The 21,858-nt window shown below is 39.9% G+C and overlaps 2 protein-coding genes across 3 annotated transcripts in view; one reads left to right on the top strand and one right to left on the bottom strand.

Moving 5' to 3' along the window:
* Nucleotides 1-3,689: 3,689 nt before the first annotated feature.
* LOC128896331 (uncharacterized) lies at nt 3,690-14,626 on the bottom strand. 2 transcript variants are annotated; one of them, XM_054159638.1, is made up of 7 exons: nt 14,358-14,626; nt 6,938-7,248; nt 6,372-6,647; nt 5,858-6,090; nt 5,181-5,444; nt 4,524-4,779; nt 3,690-4,418 (listed from the first exon to the last, which is right to left on the bottom strand). In XM_054159638.1, the coding sequence occupies exons 2-7, from the start codon at nt 7,191-7,193 to the stop codon at nt 4,246-4,248; spliced, it is 1,458 nt and encodes a 485-aa protein (XP_054015613.1). In that variant the 5' UTR covers nt 7,194-7,248; nt 14,358-14,626; the 3' UTR covers nt 3,690-4,245. The 2 variants fall into 2 exon arrangements, with proteins under 2 accessions (XP_054015613.1, XP_054015612.1); XM_054159637.1 differs by having other exon boundaries at nt 5,181-5,447; nt 14,358-14,625.
* Nucleotides 14,627-17,239: 2,613 nt separating this feature from the next.
* LOC128895637 (adenylate cyclase type 6) overlaps nt 17,240-21,858 on the top strand; it is a 45,835-nt gene continuing 41,216 nt past the window's right edge. The window contains exon 1 of the mRNA XM_054158395.1: nt 17,240-19,617. The gene's annotated coding sequence lies outside the window, so the exon portion shown is untranslated. The remainder of the gene's footprint in view (nt 19,618-21,858) is intronic.

Genomic DNA, 21,858 nt, shown 5'->3' with positions numbered 1-21,858 from the left:
AAATTTAATCTTCTAGTTTGTAATGAATTTAAAAAATGTCCACTTATTAAAACACCGACGTCGTGTCTCTGCAATTTTGTTAGTTGCTGTAGGTGTATTACGCCTAGAATGCTATGCTTCGAGGGATTACACTACTATGGAAAGTTTGAACAAATAGACTTTTTTAAACATTTTTCTCAAGTAGAAATTGGCAAGAATATTTTTCATCCAATTCCATGTGTATACTCGGACAAATAATACGATTATTAGGATTATTAGTATATATAGGATACTTAGAGGCGTATTTTATAAATAATGAAATAAATGTATATGTACTTGGTTTAAAACAATAAAAAATTTCGCATCTTCTGATGTCCACAGCTGTGGAATCCCTTAAAATATTGGTTTTTTGTGCACTCTCTTCGTCCAGATCTTACGGACAGGATTTCTAAGCGTAACCCCGTTCATAGAATTGTTTTAGGACAACTTTCTCGTCTCTTTTACAAAATCTATAGAATTATTTTTGTCGTCGAGTAACGACGCGTTTCGAAACAAAACACAGCTACGACTTCAAACTGTTTTTCTTTTGCACTCGTACAAGTACATCGGTACTCTTGAATATAGACGATTAAATGCTGCGACACTATAGTTTAATGACGATAGTTCATTATTATAGCTGCGAATTAGTTTTTCGGAACGTTTATTACTGTCATAAAAAATCGTGGACGTATATAGCTTTCCGAACAGAATATGACCGACGTACTTCCAACAATAAATACTTGTCTCGTGTTCGCTCATTTTCTGACTAGCTTAAGAAGTATACGATTCTATTAGGTTGTTGCATATGAAATGTTCGATTAGCCGATCTCGATAAGTTATCTCCACGTTACCGTGTCATTGTGGTAGCATATGTTACGTGCGATCAAAGAGATTACATTACATACGTTGCGGTAAATGTAATAAACTGGAGATTATCCATAATCTCCACTAAAGGTGGTAAATGTGATAAATTATGGAATATTTATCAAATTCACCGGTGATTTCATATAATCCCCAGCTCGTAATGGGAAATGCGATAAACTTGTAAATGCATATGCTGTCTAGATGGAAATACTGTCCGAGTAGGTTTAATTTCTTTGATTCGATTACTGAAAAGTACCGTCACCCATTCCTGGCTGACACGGCGACCAACATGTTAATGTGACTGCGCAAGCGTTCTTACAGAATAATAATTCGTATTACACTTTTTTCGCCCAACTTTTCTTGACCTTTGACTTCGTCGTGACTAGAAACGAACGTTTTAACAAAAATGGAACAAATGCACTCGTGCAAAAGTGCAATGAATCTGTTGATGGTTACTTGGATAAATAAATTTAATATGCAACAAAAGAACAGATGTTTAAATCTTTTGTAAAACATCGAATTTCATATGCGATTCATATGCAACAACCTAACAGCTCCTCGACGGTTGTCGACATCGATGCTACAACGTTTCGACACAGAACAACGACACTTAATTACAATTTACGGTATTCGATTACGATTATTATACGAGATTTAGGTAACTTAATGTATGCCCGAGTCGTGTGTTGGAGACTCGAGGGTTTGGCACGAATTATACATATTTCGTTCGTTCGGACGCTCTTTTGAACTTTTGATTCATTTTTTCTTTTCGCACTAGACAGCTCAGATCAGTTTTACGGAAGTTCGCGTGTCAGTCCGAGGAGAAGGAGGAGTGGAAATTCCAGGACTAGAGAAACGATTCGTTCTACGAGAGTTATTGTAGGGTGGAACGTGGTGCTCGAGGAGATACAAAACTATTAGACGAATACGTCATTCCATAAAAAAGCAGCTCCTAGCCCATAGAACGATCCATAAAGTTGTGCTATACAACTAACGATAATTATGCCCAACTATGTATAACTTAATACGGAGGTATTCGCGGATCACAATTACGATTGAGAAATTATACTTCCAACATCGAGAAATGTTGACGTAAACGTTTCCTACAAATACGACTAAAACGTGCAAGTCCAGTGTAGACTAACATTCGCTGATAAATACTCTATGCAAATACAGATTAAGAGTTAATTAAACACGTGCATAGAAGATTGTCTATGAACCAAATAAAGTTCGCACGAGTAGAAAAAGATTACACGGTTGTTTCGAAGAAACGGGCCACAGAGTCTGTATAGAAACGCGTGTGTTTGTTGCTGTACAAGCAGAAAATTATCCACGCATTTCTGGACTCGTCCTAGACAAGTAGTAATGTTTGTTCGATTCGCAACAGATCAAACAAATACAAGAGTTAGTAGTACAAGCATGGACTGACTTTATAGAAATTTATCTTTGAGCTTTAACTGTTCAGGTATAGATTTCCATTACATTTTATCCTTCAAATATTATTTTATAGCACTCAAGCAAGAAGAACTAATGAAGCATAGCAAGACGAAAAGTGGGACAATTATTTCGATTAGGTGTAAAATAGCTCAGGCTTGTACCACTGTTTCGTTTTTCGTTCGCGTTTTACCCGAACACGATTCTCTTCACGGATCGCAACACTAGTTTGAGTCTGTTTGTGCAACAAGTTGCTGGTGTGCACGTTCGCGCACGCACGCAAAAATCATTCTCACTTATTTTCTAATAACGAGGACTGCTATGCTGCAGAGTGCTTTCTTATAGTTGGCAAAGGAATTGCACTTACCTAATTTACGCGCGCAAATCAGAGCCTCGCGGAAGCCTAACAATTCTTTACCATACAATCTCCGTACTACAAACGCTGTTTAACCCTTAGACGATCATGCTAGGTCGATCGCAGACCCTGGCTTATTATTTTCTTAGTAAATCGTTGGCTCAATTTAAAACGATACTTATCATTTAGACGATCTTTTGATCTCATTAATCCTATTCCGTTGTTACGTACTTGGGAGTTATTTAAATTGGCTGCGTCGAAGAAACTGAATTTTTATTTCAGAAATATAATGTTGCTACGATACATTCCTGCTATGTATAATAATATATATATCGTAACGTTTTGGCATACTTTTTCGTCCAAGGGTTAAGAATATTAATCGTACTGGTTGCTTTCATGAATCGTTGTATACAGTTTATTTCGAATCGTTGGCGGTATTATTACGTGACAATATTGCTTTGTTAATATGGGATTTGCAAATACGGCGATTGTATCACACGATATTCTGGCATTTGGTATTTCAGCAACGGTGCGTTCAGATTTGCACATTTTCGCTACCGAGTACTCCCCTAAGATTCCACTTCAACTAACGTGAAAATCGACAGCGATGAAACGGCGTGATCTAAACACAGCTAGCTCCGTTCCGTCGTGCAACTTGTCCGCACGATGAGCGGTATGCGACTTTATAAAATATTCTCTGTACTTCTTCTTCGCATTTATCGTGCTCTGTCATCCATGGTCACGCACGCACGCATACACGTTCACTCTTTTACAAGTGTACAACATGTGTAATTCGAACGGTCTCGAAAATATGAAGTATCTCGTTATCAAAATAAAATATAAATTGGCAATAACGTTGTGGCTAGACGAATGCTCGCGCTGGCAATACATAGGAAACATCGATCGCCTTCTCTCCTACCTCCTCCACCTTTTTTATTCTGTTTCGTGTGCACGAGATAATCAATATTATCGTTTCCCCGTCCCCAACCCCAAGCCCCCCTCCCCGCCCAACCCCGCCCCTATCACAACTGTACAGGAAAGTTTTTCGCCTCGCGCGCTCTCAGAGAGAAAAGCTCCATCTCGAATCCAGGCGAATCAATTTAAACGAGTAAAACGAACCTCGTCGATTACACCTAGCGTCTGGAATACTAAATCGACGCCTCCGACATTTTCCTTTGTTTTTTTCTTTTTGCAGGTTTAAGCGTTCCTAAACTCGTCTCGGTATCGGGAACTAATTGGGTCAGTTCCGAGACGGCTCCAATCAACTCTGCGCGCCTTTTTCACACAGATTTCTCGCTGCGTATTAATCCTGGAGCCTTGGTCTACCCGTTTTTCTCCTCGAGCTCTTTTGTAGCTTTGAAACGTTGCCACTCGGAGTATCCCCCGCGCTTCGTGTATCTCGAAAACTTTTGGAAATTGCAACGGCGAGACCGTGACGCTCCAGAATTAATTATCGTTTCCCATCGATCGCCTCGGTTTCAATCGAAGATTTCTCGTTTCGGAAGTACCGTGAAGTGTCTTACGGAGGGATGGCACGTTCGTTTAAAACTTTCTGGCGCTGTTTGGCGAGAAATTCATCTCTGAGATGAGTCGCATTGCGCGTCGGGTGGCTGCATGGTCAGGTAACCGGGCTGGGTGTCCCGAAAGTGGGATCTGACGAGTAAACCCAAACCTAGCAGGACCACGGGAAGCCCGAGGAGGGCGCAGATGAGCTCTCCCGTGACCGACGGTGACCACGAGATGGAGCCTGTTCGAATTGTTTTATTTAGTTTTCCTCTGCATTTATCAACCGTTAGTTCTTAACTCTATGTACAAGGCTACATCGTTGAACTGTTAAAAAATGTTCACTTACCACCGTGACCACCGACGTCCATTTTATAGATGCTCCACCAGATACCGGACAAGGGAAGGGAGACGGTTGTGGTCGCGATAGTGAAGACAGCACTTTCGCATATAGAGAGAAAGTTCAGCACAGAAATGGAGAAGACTACGTACGCGATCACGAAGGTCCATCCGTGGGTGGCAATGTTCGAGCAGGATTCGCTGGTTTTTACGTGACACGTTAGTCCGTGTTCGACTGTGCGGTATAGCTCCACCGGTGACAGACCCTGAAAATTATAATTTAACCCTTTATTTACTGAATTTATCAACAGTTTTTAAAATTTATTCGTCCAACTTGGTCTTGCATCATCTTATACAGTTGTCTCTAACATCTTTTCCAAAGAAAAAAAGCTTGTGCTGCCAATTAAAAACGAACTTTATAGAACTTGATGGACTTGAAATTCACTATAATATACTAACTTGTACCAATTATTTAATTTATAAACATTTAAACGACATCGTTTTAGAACACCTTTCTCGAAGATTCAAAACTGTTTGACGGCGCTTTATAGTTGCTTGATTTTAACTTTTCTTCACGACCCTTACTCTCCTTGCTACTTTGAAGTTATGTCCTTGTCACGTGTCAGAACAAACTTATAGTACGAGTATTCCGATAGTATTCCCTTACCCTGCCTATTCCTGGCAGCGTGTCGATCCAGCACATGGTCAAAATAGCGAACAACGCTATCACATGTATGTAAACCAGGGTTTCGAGTATGGGTGGTTTTGGAATATGTTTCGGCCTGACCGTGGGGTCAGGATCCGTCACGTGCAACAGCCTGCCACCCTCCTCTTCGGAACCACGTCGTCGAATGTCTCGAGAAGACACCAGCCGTGACACCGTGTACAGAAAAGAGTTTTGTTGGCTTGCCATTATTTGACACATGTTCTGCTGCTGAAATCGGAGAAACGTATATCACTGGTTAATTCGACGCCATATCGGGTTTTATCCATGCTCCGTTGATCGATCGATGGATGATATTCAAATGGTAAAGCATGTTACGAAAATACTGTCTAATATAAGTGGGTTTGGAGCCGAATAATTGACCAACGGAGCATTGTGCACGACTTTAGAAACGAATAACTTTGAAACCGTTGGACTCGTAACGTTAAAACTTATATTTATGAATTCTAGGCATGAAGAACTACTACATGAGAAAAAAAGCAAGTTAATAAATTTGGGCGGGTCAAAATAAAGTTGAAGCAAAGTCGTCATTCGTTCTCCCATTCTAAACAGTTAATGTTTCACGCAAAGTTGGCAGTCTTGCCTGCGGTGTCTTTGTTAACTAATAACTGAACTCCTACCTCGGTGGTGTAGTGATCCTCGAGGAGCGTGAAGAACATAGCAAACGCGGCGAGAGCACCGACATAGACGAACGTCCAAACAGCCCTCGCGCCCCAGGATCCTTTCATCGCGGCGGTATGAGCCGAAACTTCTCTGCCTCTGCATCGAAATTCGTCGCAGAGCCCGTAGTCGACGCTTATGAACAGACCCACTATTATCGTGGTGCTCGAGAAAATCCGTTGCAGACTCATCACTGCAACAAGACACTTGTCCTGATTCGCAAGAAACGAGAAATACAGGCAAACAAAAAGAGTTTGCTTCTTATTCGATCGAAGGGCAAAACAATTTAGCCGGACGAATCTATAACTCTTAACGAGGTTCCTCGGTCGGCTTCAAGGATACGAAATAATGTTAAAAGAAAAAATGTCCGTATATACTTGGATGGTTAATTTCTGAAATTGTTAATCTAATTATTTCTCTACCTTGGATAGAATAAGAGAGATCGATAAGAAACGATGAGATCGGAAAGCTTACTTTTTCGACAGAAGAAGAAATAGTAGACCAGAGAGAAGACCAAGGTGATGCCTTTAATCGGATCCTGTAGATGACACAACACTCTGTTCTGGTCCAAAGAGAGGGTGATGAGTATGCCGGAGAGGGCATAGACTGAGCTTATTTTGAGTAGGGCGCAGTGGGGTATCTTGATTCGCATGCTATTGGGAATCAGCGCCGGCGGTGGAGACACTCTCCCCACGATGAAGCATATGATAGCCAGGAAGAAGGTCGAGCTCACGGCAGTGAAAAGGAGTCCTGAGGACACAACGATTCTCTGAGAAATTCGAGAATAATCGTAACGATATATATACAATATATTCTTAAAGGGAAAGTCTAGGTAGGATGACTCGGACAATATTGGACAGAGTATTCCGAATATTGTTCGTGCTTTGAACATTTTATTTTAAAAGCGTCTCGAGAAGTTGGCGCGAATAGAAATTTCAATCGACATGAAACATTTAAAAACATTCAAAGAACAGAAAACTTTCAACTGTGTGGATAATTGATCCGATACAACAAAGATTACCGCGCCTTTTGCTCTGTACCTGTATAAGAGTTGGAAACAGTGCTGATGCTCTCCAGATAAAGCGGATAGGTGACGATCAAAAATGTAATGGATACTACGACGGTCAGGAGGGTGGCGACGAAGCTGAATTTTTGCCATGCCACCCTATCTGTATCGAACAGCTTATCGGAGGACTGATAACCGACATATGGCGATTCTTCCGTGTCGGTGTACTCCTCGATCTCGACGTCGCTCCCAGTACATCGGAGCTCCTCCTGTTCCTCATCGTCGACCATCGTCGAGACGCAACCCGCAAGGCCCGCCAGTTTTCTGGTTTACCCTCTCACGTTGCTGAAACAACCAACACGAATTATTTCGTCTCGGCCTACAACTAGCTGTGCCCGCGTGAAATACACTCTTCTTATTCTATATACACGACTCGTCAGCGCTGATTACAGCAAAATAAAAATAAAAACATCTACGCTGGTCAGTAGCTGCCTGGCGACGCAAGAATCGCATCTGTAGTATATTTGGGCTTACGCCGATAAAGTAGCCAAGCAAATTAAAAACGAACTTTTATCAAAATAAGACATAGCCTACGTTACTCAAGGATAGTGTAGCTTCGTATTACAAAACAAATGTTTAAAATCGGTTCAGTAGTTCCGGAGATTGGCACGTTTAAACAGACAGACGGACGGACGACAATTTTCCAAAAGCGTGTTTGGCTTTTAGCATAGTTCGAAATCATAGACATTTTGATTTTATTTATACGTATACGTGGAAGTAGGTGTAAAGTGTTTGTGCCGCGTAAAAGAAGTGAGGCTATGCGAGAGCCGCCACGTGTTCAAAAGCAGGTAATTGTCCCGAAAGAAAAGAAAATACAAGTACGGCAAGTTCGAGGCAACCGATCGCTTTTAAGTGAAACGGAAATATGTGTACCATCAATTTTTATTGCGGTTATCGTTGATGTGCCTGAGAGGAGCAGTTTGATTAAAACGTTAATTTTGTCTGTGCTGTGAGGAGCAGTTGATCCGCTGGGGGTTAATTCCTTCTTCAGTTTGGTGGTTTTGCGATCTATAGTTTGAGATCGAAACGTAATTATCCATTGTGATCGTTAGCCATAGTGCTCCCTTGCAGTAATCCAGTTGCATGCGTAACCCGACACGCGTGCTTAGCGCGGAGGTAGTCGCATAAGATGTTTCTAAAGTTTGCAGGCGTTACCTCGGAATCCTATGAACATTGTGTAAAGCTGGCGTGCATCATTTCGTGGGTCTCGGGATCAAAAATACTACCAACTACCAATCAGTGCCGGTTTTAGCAATATCGACACCCTGGGCAAGATTATCGTGGCGGCCATTCGAGGGTTAACATTTTTAAGAAAAAAAGGCAAGGTAATATGTACGAAACGATGAATCTGTAGTTAAATAGTGTAGTACAATATGTGTATTCGCATACCAGGGACACCGGGCTGCAGCGCCCTTTACAAATCTAGCGCCCTGGTCAATTTTGCTCGACCGCCCCCATCCCTTGAACCCCGGCCTTGCTAATAATAGCTAAGCGAATATCTTTCGCTAAGTGTTGTAAATATAAAGAGGTCACGATTGATCTGGAACGGCGACTCGATATTTACGCGGTGACAATTTGGAATCTTCTTATTTCATTTATTCGCATATCAAGTGCGACCGGAAGGTTATCACGGGTTGCAATAAATTGACGAAGTATTCGACTGACTGTAAACGCTAACGATGCTTATTTGCAGAATACGTAACGTCAAAGGCCGATGTGTATTTTTCGTGCGATGCGTGTTCAACTGGAAACGATACTCGAGCAGTGCGAAAGTGCTGTTAAATAATAGCGCGATACACACAGAATCGTAAAACAAAGTTCCATTTTCTGTGCAATTGTTTTACTTCCAGCTGGAACGAGTTCAGGAGAACAAGGTTCTTGAGCACACTTCCGCTGAAAGTACTGAAATATATTTGTAACGAGTTTGTCTTTCCCGCCTGCAGAACATTTTAATATTTCTCTTCGCTTCGTCCGTCTGCTGTTTTATGCTTCGCAGTAGCATATTCTAAAATTACTCGGTCATTTTTTAGTACCATTCGTTTCTACACATTCATATTAAAACTAAAAAAGCCGAATTATATTTGTAACATCTCGAGGAAACGACGGGATTGGAAGTTGAATAAATGGAAAACAGAAAATGAATATTAAACTCCGAAGCTTTCAATTAAGTCCGAATGGATTAAGAAGGTAAGTCCAGTTGGAATCGTCAAGTTACTTCCATTAAAGCGGAAAATTAAGAGAAGTTTCTTCTATTAAAAGTAACGGAACGTATTCACGGTGTATTTAATGAAACGTTATATAATAAGATTTAAATTTACTTTGGAAACGAATGGCGATGCAATTTAGAAAATAGTAAACTCGAATTTATTCAAAATAAATAAAATTCGTTTCGTTGAACAAGTAAAGGGTGTATAGGGTGAATCGATAACAACTGCCACCAGAGGAATATATTATTAAATAAGATTAAAGTTGTAGATTTTATTACCACAGATACGCAGCAAATTGTGAAAATTAAAGAAACGAGCAAAATCGTCAACTTTGAAGTGCTACATCTTAGAAAATAATCATTATATTTGGAGAGCACAAATAGTTTTTGTTGGAGTGTTGTGTATATATATATATATAACAACCATCCATGTTGGATCCGTCATTTGTAATGTTTCAATTCCGATATCAGATAAAAAAAAAGGAAAAAAAAAAAGCTATAATTTTGGCTGTATTTTTGGCCATCCGGAGTCCGGATTCCAGACTACTGTGGCGCCGTGCCGCCCCACTACGCGGACAATGAAAAACCGCGGCGACGTCACCGTGTTGATAGACAATTTTCGCAAAGGAAATTCCATTACGTAACAGTAGAGGTCACGATACGGCGTTATCTGTTAGAAAAACTGCATCGATAACCGCGAAAAGAGTTCAATCCTTACACGATACTTTAAACCGTGCAATAGATACGGATATACCACCGCTATCGTAAAGGTGGCGTTAAAATTCAATGGAAAGCCTCTTCATTCCAGACGCGAGATTTCTCCCAGGAAAATTCCGTCGTGAATAATTGCTATTCGGTGGATTCGACGGTCCTCCAATCGATAAAATCGCAACGACCTGGCGTTTGCTCTCTTTCTGTCCCCAATTTTCCAACGTGTATCGGCGAGAAGCTTTTTAACGGCGATAGCTTTCCAGCTGATCGATTAACTTTCAGCTTTTATATCCTCTACGTGTAACGGTACATGTGTACATTACATATCCGTTAGATTCTCATATGCAGGGTCTCCCCGTTAGACGACAGTGAAAAACGTAACAAAATTGAACGAGCTGTTGTCGCTGGAATTTAAATGGCCCGCTGCTTTACACGTTTTGACTATCGAGTGGATTTTCAGTGAACCCTTACGGGAGCACGTTGCAATTTGAATTCGACTATTTACGAAATTAGCAATGTTAAGCGATCCCTTCGATCAGAGAGCTATTACTGTCACCTTCCGCCACTTTGTCCCGTTACGAAGAAGTAACAAGCGACATTTAACGCTGTAATTACCGTGCCAGTCAGTTTGATCGATGTATAAAGTTGTTCATTATGAATTGCCACATAATTGGTCTCGCAAACGACACTTAGATCGCGTATTAACCAGACAGCTGTGTTTGACGAGTACACTCGTCGTGGAGAAGTGGCAGTATTTCGTTTCATGACAAGTCTACTTGTTATTTATTATAATCATTTAATTTGGAATTTCAGATCGAGATTTCGTTATTTCTCAAGTTTCTGTCTTGTATGTACTAAACGACAATGTAAACGAAAATATAACAAACTTTAATTAAAATGTCAATAATTAGATCGTTTAGTTTAGTTGAAGTTAGTCATGAAAATAAAATGTTAAACGTCAAGTTACTTATGAAGGAAGAATATGTCAGAGTTATTTTAAAAAAATACATGGTACAAATAAATAGTAGAATTCTGAACATAATAAATGTTCATGCAAAAGTCCATGCTCGATTCATGCCATAATAATTTACACGAAAAATGGTGAAACGAATTTGCGAGAAATACGTTCAACTTTCGTTTTTGTTCCGTTTGCGTAGCATTTCTCGAGGTTTCCGAAACATGGAAAAATTCCAGAAATGGGTTAAACTCCGGACGAAAGCTTCATCCGACGCTTTACGTCGCACTCTATCCCATTGTTTTCCAAGACTCGAGTTGCGCTCTGACTCGGGCCACTTGTGACAAGTAGAGTTGCTAGTAATTAGATTCTTTTGTTCCAGCCTTAAACGCGGTCCTGCCACTTTTTCTGCCATCGCGTTGCGTGTTTGTAACGTTCAACTGTGCAATCTGCCATCTCTACCCACAGAAAAGCAGTTAAAGGAAAGCAATCAATGGCCACGGAAACATCAAGAATTAGCGAAATTACAGCAGGACTTGGATTATCCGAATTAATCGGGGGACATGGGCGTTCGGATATTAGTATATCTTTTGTAATTTTTTCAACCTGATATTCCTGTACAAAATCAAACATAACAAATAGAAGCAATATTAATTATTATTTGTTTATAGTCACAGGAAACTTGCGCTATTTTATAACATTTAAAATTGTTTTCTTCTTTAGATTCTTTATAGAAGCAGTTTTGCACCTTAATTTCTTATCCCAAGATTTACAAGTTTTCTTATACATTGAAACTTTCTCCATAATTCTTTGTCTTTAATAATATAAAATATAAATTTATATACTAGTAGAAAGTCCTGCCAAAAGAGATGTTATTTTCGACAGGGTGAACGTCCGACGACACGTTGAAGAAACAAGAGATGATGCGACCATTATTCAGGCCAGAAATGAACAAACGTTGGGTCACGGAGTGCAAACCCTGGCGTGCTGTACAACTCGGGAACGAGACACTTTAGCATCGAGTGTGCTCGTGGGATTATAAACTTGGCGCGTCGTTGTCCACGGACAAGATCAGGAAAGTTTTGTGTAATTCTACGAGAAACTCTGACCAATTTTATCTGAATTAGTGCAACTTTGGCATCACCGGCCAAATTATCTCATCGATTCTGTTTTTCTCTAAGGCTGCCTGTTAAATTGTAACTCTGAACAGAATCATCCCAAGCGTGTAATTAAAACAGAAAAATATTAAGGGAAAAATATTAACACGTCCAATTTGTATTCGTTGCACAACTTGAACGAAAATTTACTTACAAGCAACGAGGTGCGTAGTATGCCCCTGTCAGATGGCAACCTAGCCTGGTGCCTAGCCAGTTTGTAGGCTCGAATGCTACATCGTAGGTGCGACATCTATTGTGCGGCAGCCTATACAAGCCTGTTTGTCGATTCGGTTGCCCTCTCGTAGGCGCAGAAAAACTAATTGCAACTGTAATTTTATCAATTACACTTCTTTGCTGTTATTCTTCAATTTTATCAAACGATCTCTTTTCAATCTTTAGCTAATCTTTAAACAATACCGACTTTCCAGCAAAACGGTCAGTGATTTCTGCGACGATATTACATAAGAAATTCACTATATGGAAGCTGCATTATGAATTTTATCTCTTGTTCTTTTCCGTGGACTCCTTTTTAGTAGGATAACACGTTCCTGTTATTTGCACAGTTTTTCCCCAAGTTCATTCGTGCGTTTCTCGCGGCTTTTGTTCTTACTCATTTCTGTTCTCCAACTTTTTAACACATTATGACATGTTTATTATCGTTTGGAGAAAATCCACAAACCATGTGGTTGGAATATCGAATAGGACGTACCCGTTCTAACCTGACAGTTGAAAATGTTGTGTTCTTGTGCATAAAAATCCATTGGTTAAATGTTTTGCATTAATTATTTTGCACAATTGCACAATTCTTTTCCTTAACGGGGCATTTAGCAACGACTGTTTCTCTTGCAACGGCGTTTCCTTTTTCTCTTTACTTTTATTGGTATCGGTTCTGGTAGATATTGATTTCCTTTAGGAATTTTATTGGTTTTTCTATGTACTCTGTTAAGGCTGCGGATAAATTCATTTACAAGTTTTTCATACGTCTCGTTAATTCTTTTCGTTCAAGACGATCGAAGAAATGATAAATATTAGAATTCTATATTTACCGTTGAGTGAAAACTGGGCGTGTAAACACAGAATCAATATAATATATTTATTGTAAAGAAAGAAAATACAAGAGGAATAATTGGTATGGAAAATAAAAGAAGCTGGTATGGCACAACTGGTCTGTACGGAAGTTGTAACCGAACTGAAACAAACATGCTGCAACGATTCCAGTCTGTAAAACAGAATTACATTGGAACACAGTTTTCAATATTTACAATTAACAGAATAAATATAATAAATACGTAAATCTATTTCTATCTTTTAATTTCTTAGAATTTTTTCTTCTAAATATTTGCGAACACATGTAATATATGGTACGTTACGGTTCTTTTGCTTACATACCGTAAACGCCTAAAGAAGCATTTAATTTGATTGGATGTTTTCAATTACATCGAGAACGGCTCGAAAGCGTTTTACGTTTACAATTAATTACATGTACTCGACGCTAAAGCCGCGCGAACTCCAAGGACCAATAAACGACATCCGATACACAAACAGTTGACAAGTGCAAACAGAAGATAGATCTCGTTAACTGTTAGCCACGTCCGCGCACGTTTTAATCCCTTGGTGCTTACGCTTACAATTAGCTGCAGCGAGTAGTACTGTCTCTTTTCTTAAATATACTACACTCTGTTTTGTCGCAACTGCAATAAAATTGCAATAAAACAAGTTGTTGGAAATATAATTTAAATTAATGTGAAAATTAATTTACACACCTAGTCAAATTAAAGTCGTGTATGTATAATTAAAAATTCTGATTTGCTCGTCCTTTGCCAAACCTTTATCCTTTATTAAAAACACAGTACTTACATTCGTATCCTATATGTATACATGTATGCATGTTCAAGTATTGGTTTCTCACGTGTTCAACTATTACTATTTCTCGAAATATATTGTTCAAGTACTACGGCTAGTCCCGCATATTTTTCAAAGCTTGTAGAAAATCATAAATCCACTTGATTTATTAAAATGTTTGTTTGTAATCGATTTAGAATTGCGCTATTTTTTAAATCGAGTTCATATTAATTAGTCCAAGTCGGACATGATGTAGTTTTAATTCTGTTCAAGTACCAATTGTTGTACCTTACACTATGTTGATGTTTCGACAACATGAATCATCTGAAGAAACTAGTGTGTCTAAAACTCCGTTTTAATACTGTACGTGAGTCGAGCATATCGTCAAGTAGGTATACATATACATACATGTACAAGGACGGGGATGGAAAGTTGTTAAGAAGAATTGATGTAGCGAATAAAGGGGGAAAATGAAAAAGGTCGGTGAGGTGTTGGTCTGTCAATGAACTCTACTGCGACTTACCCTCGAAACCTAACCTGACTCCGCCCAGTGTGCCACACCGAACCAGCTTCGCTTCTTCTGACGCGTTCCTTGTTCGCGGACACTCCGACAACTTCGATATATTCACAAACCCGAAAGGTCCAAGTACTCGGTTGCGTTTTTCACGAGGACCGCGAAAATCCAACAAAAACCGCGACTTCGTCCCATCGTGGGACGAGAACTGACTTCGATGCGAGCTACGCGGACTAGCGCGCAGTGCTGTGTTCGCTGGGAGCATAATCCACCAGGGAGAGAGAGAGAGAGAGAGAGAGAGCTGCTCGAGTACTCGTAGATTCGAGGAACCAGGCTCGGCGCTACATTTATCAACGCCCGGAGACCATGCACGTTGGTTCGCATACCCAACAAGACGGTAAAAAGTCGAGAAAGTTCTCGATTTGGCTAAAAAATTACTAATCTGATACGCGTAGTTATATTTGATCATTTTAATGTTGGTTTCGATAGGTATGCCTTTCCTTTTCACTTTTTTCTTTAACCCTTTCTTCAGGAAGGATTCGTTTTTGTTATTATCAAATTCTTGTCTGTTATTGACAGTAATTATAATTCTGGGTTTAATGCCAGTTTTAACAAACGAACAGTAGCAAAGGATGACTAGATAAACATGTACACATAAATCTATTTTTAACAGATTATATCTTACATATTTTCAGTTTGGAGAAAAATATGTGAAACAAAGATAATAAGTAGCTATTTTTTCCCGGTTGTTGCATTTCGATATCTTGAGTGGTAGTCTAGAAAAAAAATTAATAAATTTAAGGACGTTCAGGCCTATATAATTAACCAGGGGGTAGCGATCTGAAACTGTACAGAATAATGTTCGAGACGAGGAACATTGTTTACCGAGCAATAACACCAAGTATTGGCCTGGGGGCCATTTGTCCATGCTTACCTTGCGAGACTCTTTTAGAGGGAGCGTTGGTCCAGATGGAACCAACGATCGAGTGGTTCCATTCCAAGTGTAGCTTTTCATGTATCCTTCGGAAATTCGGAATTTACGGCACTTGGACTATCGAGGTCGAAACGGCAATTGAAGATTCTAAAACCATTGAACGCAAAACAACTTGAAATACCTTTGAAAATAATTTATCCTCGCCCCCATGCCATAAACGTATCAACAAACTTTCTACGTTTTATGTCCCTTGTGACGGAACAGTAACGAGTTTTCTATTAATATCTTCAAAGTTGTTCTTATGCGAAACAAACAAAATTGTGATTTTCAACTGTCGCGTAACTATAGCACCGATATACATAAGCGAGTCTCGTTAGTTTTAGTGTTGCGATGCGTGTGCAACAACTCTTTCATTCTCTTTTTTGACCGTAGACAACAAGCAGCTACAGCGCACTCTGTACCAAGTAAATCGAACTTATAATACGAATCGGTCCACACATTTTTACAATTTATATGAACGCTAATAAATGTAAGCAGACCTAACCAAGTTACAATATTTAGATATACCTTTTCATAAAATGCATATCGTTCATTAAGAAACGTTACAAGTTTAAGTTTAGAGGACATTCCTTACCGTCTGAGAAAATCGATTGTAACAGCAGTCTGTTTCTCGGTGGAAAATAAGTGAAACATAGGAAAACCAAAGATAGCATTTACGACACCTTATCTCATGCAATAATTAAAAACAAATTGTTGTGTTACTAATAAAACGAATGAAACATTTGGGATAACCAAATATATTACAATATCCGTTCGTTGAATATAAAGAGGAAAATTTCTGCCATTATTGGGCAATGTTCTTAGCTTGTAAAACATATCTATAGATAAGGAGGAAAAGATAAACTCTGTTTCCAATATTCATGGAAGAGATTAGAAAATCGATAAAATATAATGGTCGCGGTATTAATCGTCGTTCCATCGATTCACAGATGAATCATCCTTACCGCAACCATAACATTGGACAACTTCATTCCTCGAATCGTACAAGATGTAATTTTTGTTTTATTTCACTTTAGCCAGTTACTTCATATAGTATAGCTTACAAGTACAAAGTCATAATTAAATTGTCAATTCGTCGTATTTTATTTATTTCTTTGAAATTTATAAATTTATGGTATAATCGTTATATTTCTTTTTGGAAAAAGTACATTTTGCCAACTACACGTGATATTTCGTGCACAATATAAATTAATGCCAGTCGACAACGTAATAAATAAAAAGGAAATTCTGGAGGAATACATCTTAGCTCCCAAGCGAATGAGCCAGCCCTGGAGTTGGCGCATGCGGCCCGAACATGTTTTTTCGCGCACATAGAATTCTCTTTCGTTCGCCGACGAATCAACTTTGAAAACCCTGAATTCCGTATTCATGGCAGCTTGACGAGCATCATTGTCTTGTCCGAAACTATGACGATTTCATTTTTTAGGTCATTGCTTTACCTAGAGAAACGTGTCCACTTTGGCTCCAAAATAGAAAATCAATAACAACTTCAGAGTCCACGGGAAAATTCAGTTACGCGCTGAAAATTCCTATCACCGTGTTTTCAATAGATGCATGATTTTATTCGTAATTTTTGCGAATTTTCGTTGAAGGAAACAAGTATTCGACAATGTTTAACGAGCCACACTAGAATACAGGCCGGAATAACGTGACGTTATTTGGCATTTTTTTGGACGAATTACTATGTTACGGAGCATTTCAAAACATGTAAAGAAAATGTAAAGAAATTCTTCGATTTAAATAAAACATATCGTAAAATGTGTAAAAACTGATTTTTGAAAAATGCCTAACTAGAATACTTTATTCGTTACAATTGTATCTCTTCGCTATGAAATATTTCTTTCAACGAATCAAAGTTTCATTAAAATTCAATGCACAACGAGTCGATTATTTTACCGCTAACAAAATTCGTATCCAGGTAAGCATGCTGTTAATCTTTGAGTAGATTCACCAGTATTCATACGAAGCGTCAAGCCTCTAGAGAAGTTTCTGCGTTACATCCGGAATGCGTTCGTAATTCAGAGAATCCCATTGAAACGCAAGCATCTACTATTGTTCTCTCTCACGGTGATGTTTCCGCAGTTTCAGAAGATCCGCAATTGGCGAACTTGGCGTCTTTCACAATCGACGTCCCCCACCCCCCACCCTCCTCCGTTTCCAGGGATCAAAGGACCATCGGTGGTAACTACTTCAACTACCGTTGTTGAGCCTGTCCTAGATCTCCCATACAACTGGATCGAACAGTTTGCCATTGTTTAAGATTATTATGATAAGCTCCACAATAAGAGAGATTCACGGCGAATCGTAACTAGACCGCGGTTATTTACGCATTTATGACAAGCATAAATACATGAAAATATACAATAATGTATACGAAGATGTACTTTAATTTCAGTTTCTGTTTTTCTGTTAATGCACATACTGTCTACACGGAGACATACCGTCTAAGTAGGTTTGGAGTAGTTTTTGATAGTTTTTGACAAACCCCTTGACCCCTTTGTTTCTACAAATAAGGAAGTGTCCACAGATTTAGTTCTAAGCGGGAGTGTACACACTGCACGTCAAAAACAAGTACATGTATACTGTCTTCCATGAATTCGAAATGTCTCTGAAACGAACAAGCATGTGTCGATAGCTGAAGAGGGCATCTGTTGCATTTCGCATCGTCCGAAGGACATAGAGTCCGGCTTCTTCCATGGTCGCAACAATTTGTTCCATTTTGTTGACACCATCGCCGGTATCGGTCTCAATTTTTCTCAACGGCCGCGAACGCGAAGACGAACGGATTTTCCTGTTCGAAGGGTTAATCCGGTATCGGGGATTACGTGTCCTCGGTCGAGGGTGTCCGGGCGTGGGATTCACGTCGAGCCCTGCGCATAGAACGCGTGGCTGGAAGTCGCGAGGGAACGCGGAACCGTTACGGTAATCGCAGCCTCAGTCTCCGCGCGACACTTACCCGGGACGAGTCGCGTTCCTTGCTCGTCTGCAAGCGCGTTCCACGTTCGGAACCGTGAAAAACCGAGGGGGAATCATCGTTAAAAGATTAATCATGTCTTTCGTCCAGCCAGACGGACAACAATGGATGGATTCCCTCGACTCTCTTTGAGATTTCAGGACTCGACCGATCGCTGAAAGTTTGGCAGTAGGAGAGCTGTGATATATCTGAAAGTATCTGTTAAATAATTGATACATGCCTGACGATTGTAATTGACTTCCTCGGATGAAACGTTGGCTCCGAGTCGCGAGGAGAACGAGAGAGGAACCTGATACCTTTGTCAGATCTTGGACGATTCATTTCTTCGAGTTCGAAGAAAGCTAAACTAATTGTCACTTGGTTTATTCGAAGAATTCCATTCGTTCATTGGGAACGAGTTTGTCTATGACGCATAGCTTCGATGGAAAGACAGCGATGGTTGCTTCGCGACGACAATTTGCCTTAATGCGCCGACTAGTAGAAGCAAACTTTTCCTAACTGAACGTGTCTCGATCGGTTAAATCGGTTAAGTCAGGTAAATCGTGGCAAGAGACGGGGATCGCGACTCGTGAACAAGTGCGCCGAATGGAAGACTGAGTTCGTCGGTCGTTTAGGCCTAATTGCGAGGCTGCCGCACTAGTCGTGCAATTGGACACTTTGTTCCAAGTGGGGTCGAGGCGGTGAAAGACTCCCGGTGAACGATTCATTCTCGGTCTGTGACGTACGACTCTACTTTAATTTTCGTGCACGCGTAACGTTTCCACTCTGTTAGTCAAAGGAAGGGAATTTCGTTAGGGACCGCAAAGTCGAAGGAAAGTTTCGACGCCCTCCCTGGAACTCATTTTTCACTCGTTTCTAACGATTTACCTCGTGGAAGGTTTTTCAAATATCGAGCATCGAACTCTTTAATCGTGATATAGCATGTTAATTCGATCGCCCAAGGGACTTATTTGAATTTTTGCTATCGCAAAGGTGGCTCGCGAACGAGTCCATTAAAGCGATCTAAGACAGGCCGACAAAAGGCAGACTTCGATAAAGACTGATAGTGCGGTTAAACGCGACTAGGGGCGGGTGGGGGGTGGGGGGTGGAATAGAAAAGCGGTTTCGAGGGAATCGACTGTTTGAGCGATCAGCGATGCTGTTGAAAGCGAGTGCGAGTGGTCACGTGGATCCTGTTAGAAAATTGATCAACTATTATATTCGCGCCTCTGGTGGAAAAGTCACCACGACGCCGACGAGGGCTTGAAGAAGCTGCAAACTGACGAGAATGAGATTCGTGTCAAGATCAAGTGTAAAGCGAGGTAAGAATGCTCGAGTTTTATCGTTGATTAGCATGACAAATCGTTAACAATCCGCGTGGCCGCGCCGAAGAACCGCCAAGGGAATTTAGATGAACGTTTAGTTTTTTATAATTGAAGGATGTGCTTCGGTAAGAAGACAGCTCGATTTTTTCAAATTTCTGGGAAATTGAAAAGAAACGTTTTAAAATTCAGATTTTTCACAATTTCAAATTGACAATTACAGTAATTGTAGGAGAATAACAATAAGCAAAATTTGATACCTACTAAGATTCGTATAGAATTTACGTAGGCACACTTGAAAATTTCAACTGTTTATATCTCGACAACGAAGCCGCAGTTCGCAAATTGGTAAACAACTTTTCGATTCGAACTTCAAAAAAAAAAAATCGATTTTTTTATCGTAATCAGTCCTTCACATTTGGCATTAAAAAATTGTCCAAAATGCGAGATTTTCCAAATATGTTAAAAAAAAAAAAAGAAATTTCGATTAAACAGAATTTGTTGCGCCACAATGCGTTGAGTAGATATTTTTAATATTACAATTAAAGTTTCATTTGGACCTTGTTCTAGTTATTTTTGAAGGTCCAAACTATGTGATTCGGGTTAATTGCAAAATGACTGTTCAATTTATGTAAATGGTCGTGATGCGATTCTTGAATTAAAAACAATATAAGTTGGTTGAAATTAGCTTGTATCGGAAACGATACGGTGGGCACGAATCTCGCGTTGCAATAATAAATGGATATCAATTCTATTCGAAACCTACAATCTGATACTATTCGACGCTAAATTACAATTTTCAAGCTGGCATCAGCAGTATTGATTTCTGTCATTTCCATTACTATCGAATACTACTTTAATTTTCCCTCGATTCCAGTGAATTCGTAGATCTGTGCTAACATCGGCCAACTCGAAATGCAGCAACCTGGAACGATTTAACTTTCCCACACGATTTCAAGCAGCTTGACAACCACCGGTGCTTTCCAAATTGTGAACCGCGTACCCCACAAGTTCCACGAACGCAAGCAACTAGGAACGTACGAACTCGTAGAAGAAAAAAATGTGACACGTTGTAGAATTCGTGGCAGGAATCAGGAATACGAGATTCCCCTTTTATTTTGAAATCGAGAAACTCTTGCGTTGATTTCACAAGCAATACATGTCTTATATTTAATTCAGCATTTTCTTCATTTTCCATTATCTTGACAATCTTTTCATCGTACATATAATATGAAGCTTAATTACAAGTGAAAATAATTATCACCTTTCGGAAATAAACAAGGAGTTGGTTGTGATCAAGTATCGATATACATTTAAAAAGCAGTCGCTTAATTTCATTCCAAGAAAGAGAAGCAAAGGTTTCCCTCTGCGATAGTATTCGCGGAAAGGAGAAGTTTGAGAAACACCGTTCTAAATTATTTAGCAGAGGCGCTCCGCTTCATTTTTCCCTGAGAACGTATTGCCGCTATTTATTTTCATCGTTGCACGTACGCTGTTAGGACTTGTAGTTCCGAATTCCAATTCGAAGGAACAAGAAGATGCAGGGCGTGGGATCGCTCCAGCAACAACCACGAAAAAAACAACTGATTGCAAGAAATCTTACGAGGAGTAATCACTGCGGATGTAATGCGGCATCCTCTTTCCTTTCATTTTACACACTCTCTGTAGGAAAGGTTGCAAACCAACGACGGAGGAATAGGTTCGGCAGTTTCGCTTCAAGTTGAAATGAAAATCAACCAGCCGTTCTCTAAGACTGGCAAATTGGTTACACGCATCGGTCACGATAGCAGCGGCTAAACGTGTGTCGTCGCGTTTTATAATTGAAAACTGATGGGTCGGGCACATCCGATAACGCGGATTTCGCAGCGAGTGTAACGAATATTCGTAGCGTGATTAATTTGATCAAACTCGTTTACTTTAATTCGAGTCCTGAATTCAACAGTTTATACAGGGAGTTTTACTTTGTATTGTATCTGATTGTATCTTAATGCCTAATAGTAAGTGCGGTTACGTCAGGCACAAGGAACGAGACCGAAATCGATGACAGAAAACGAGACCAGCTGCGAGCACCCTGGTCCCATGTGCTTGTTTATTCACGTTTACGTAACGATCTTTCTCTGGCAAGCGCCAATTAAAATCGCTAACGGATCGAACGACGAGTGCAGGTACCCTCATGGTCGCCGAGCCGTCGTCTGATTAAAAGCCGCCCGTTCTACTAGCCGACAAGGCAAATCATTAGAG

Source organism: Hylaeus anthracinus, unplaced genomic scaffold (assembly GCF_026225885.1).
Source record: "Hylaeus anthracinus isolate JK02 unplaced genomic scaffold, UHH_iyHylAnth1.0_haploid 0, whole genome shotgun sequence".
NCBI classification, from domain to species: Eukaryota; Metazoa; Arthropoda; class Insecta; order Hymenoptera; family Colletidae; genus Hylaeus; species Hylaeus anthracinus.
Note: the sequence above shows the minus strand (reverse complement) of the source record. Positions and strands in the feature narration are given on the sequence as shown.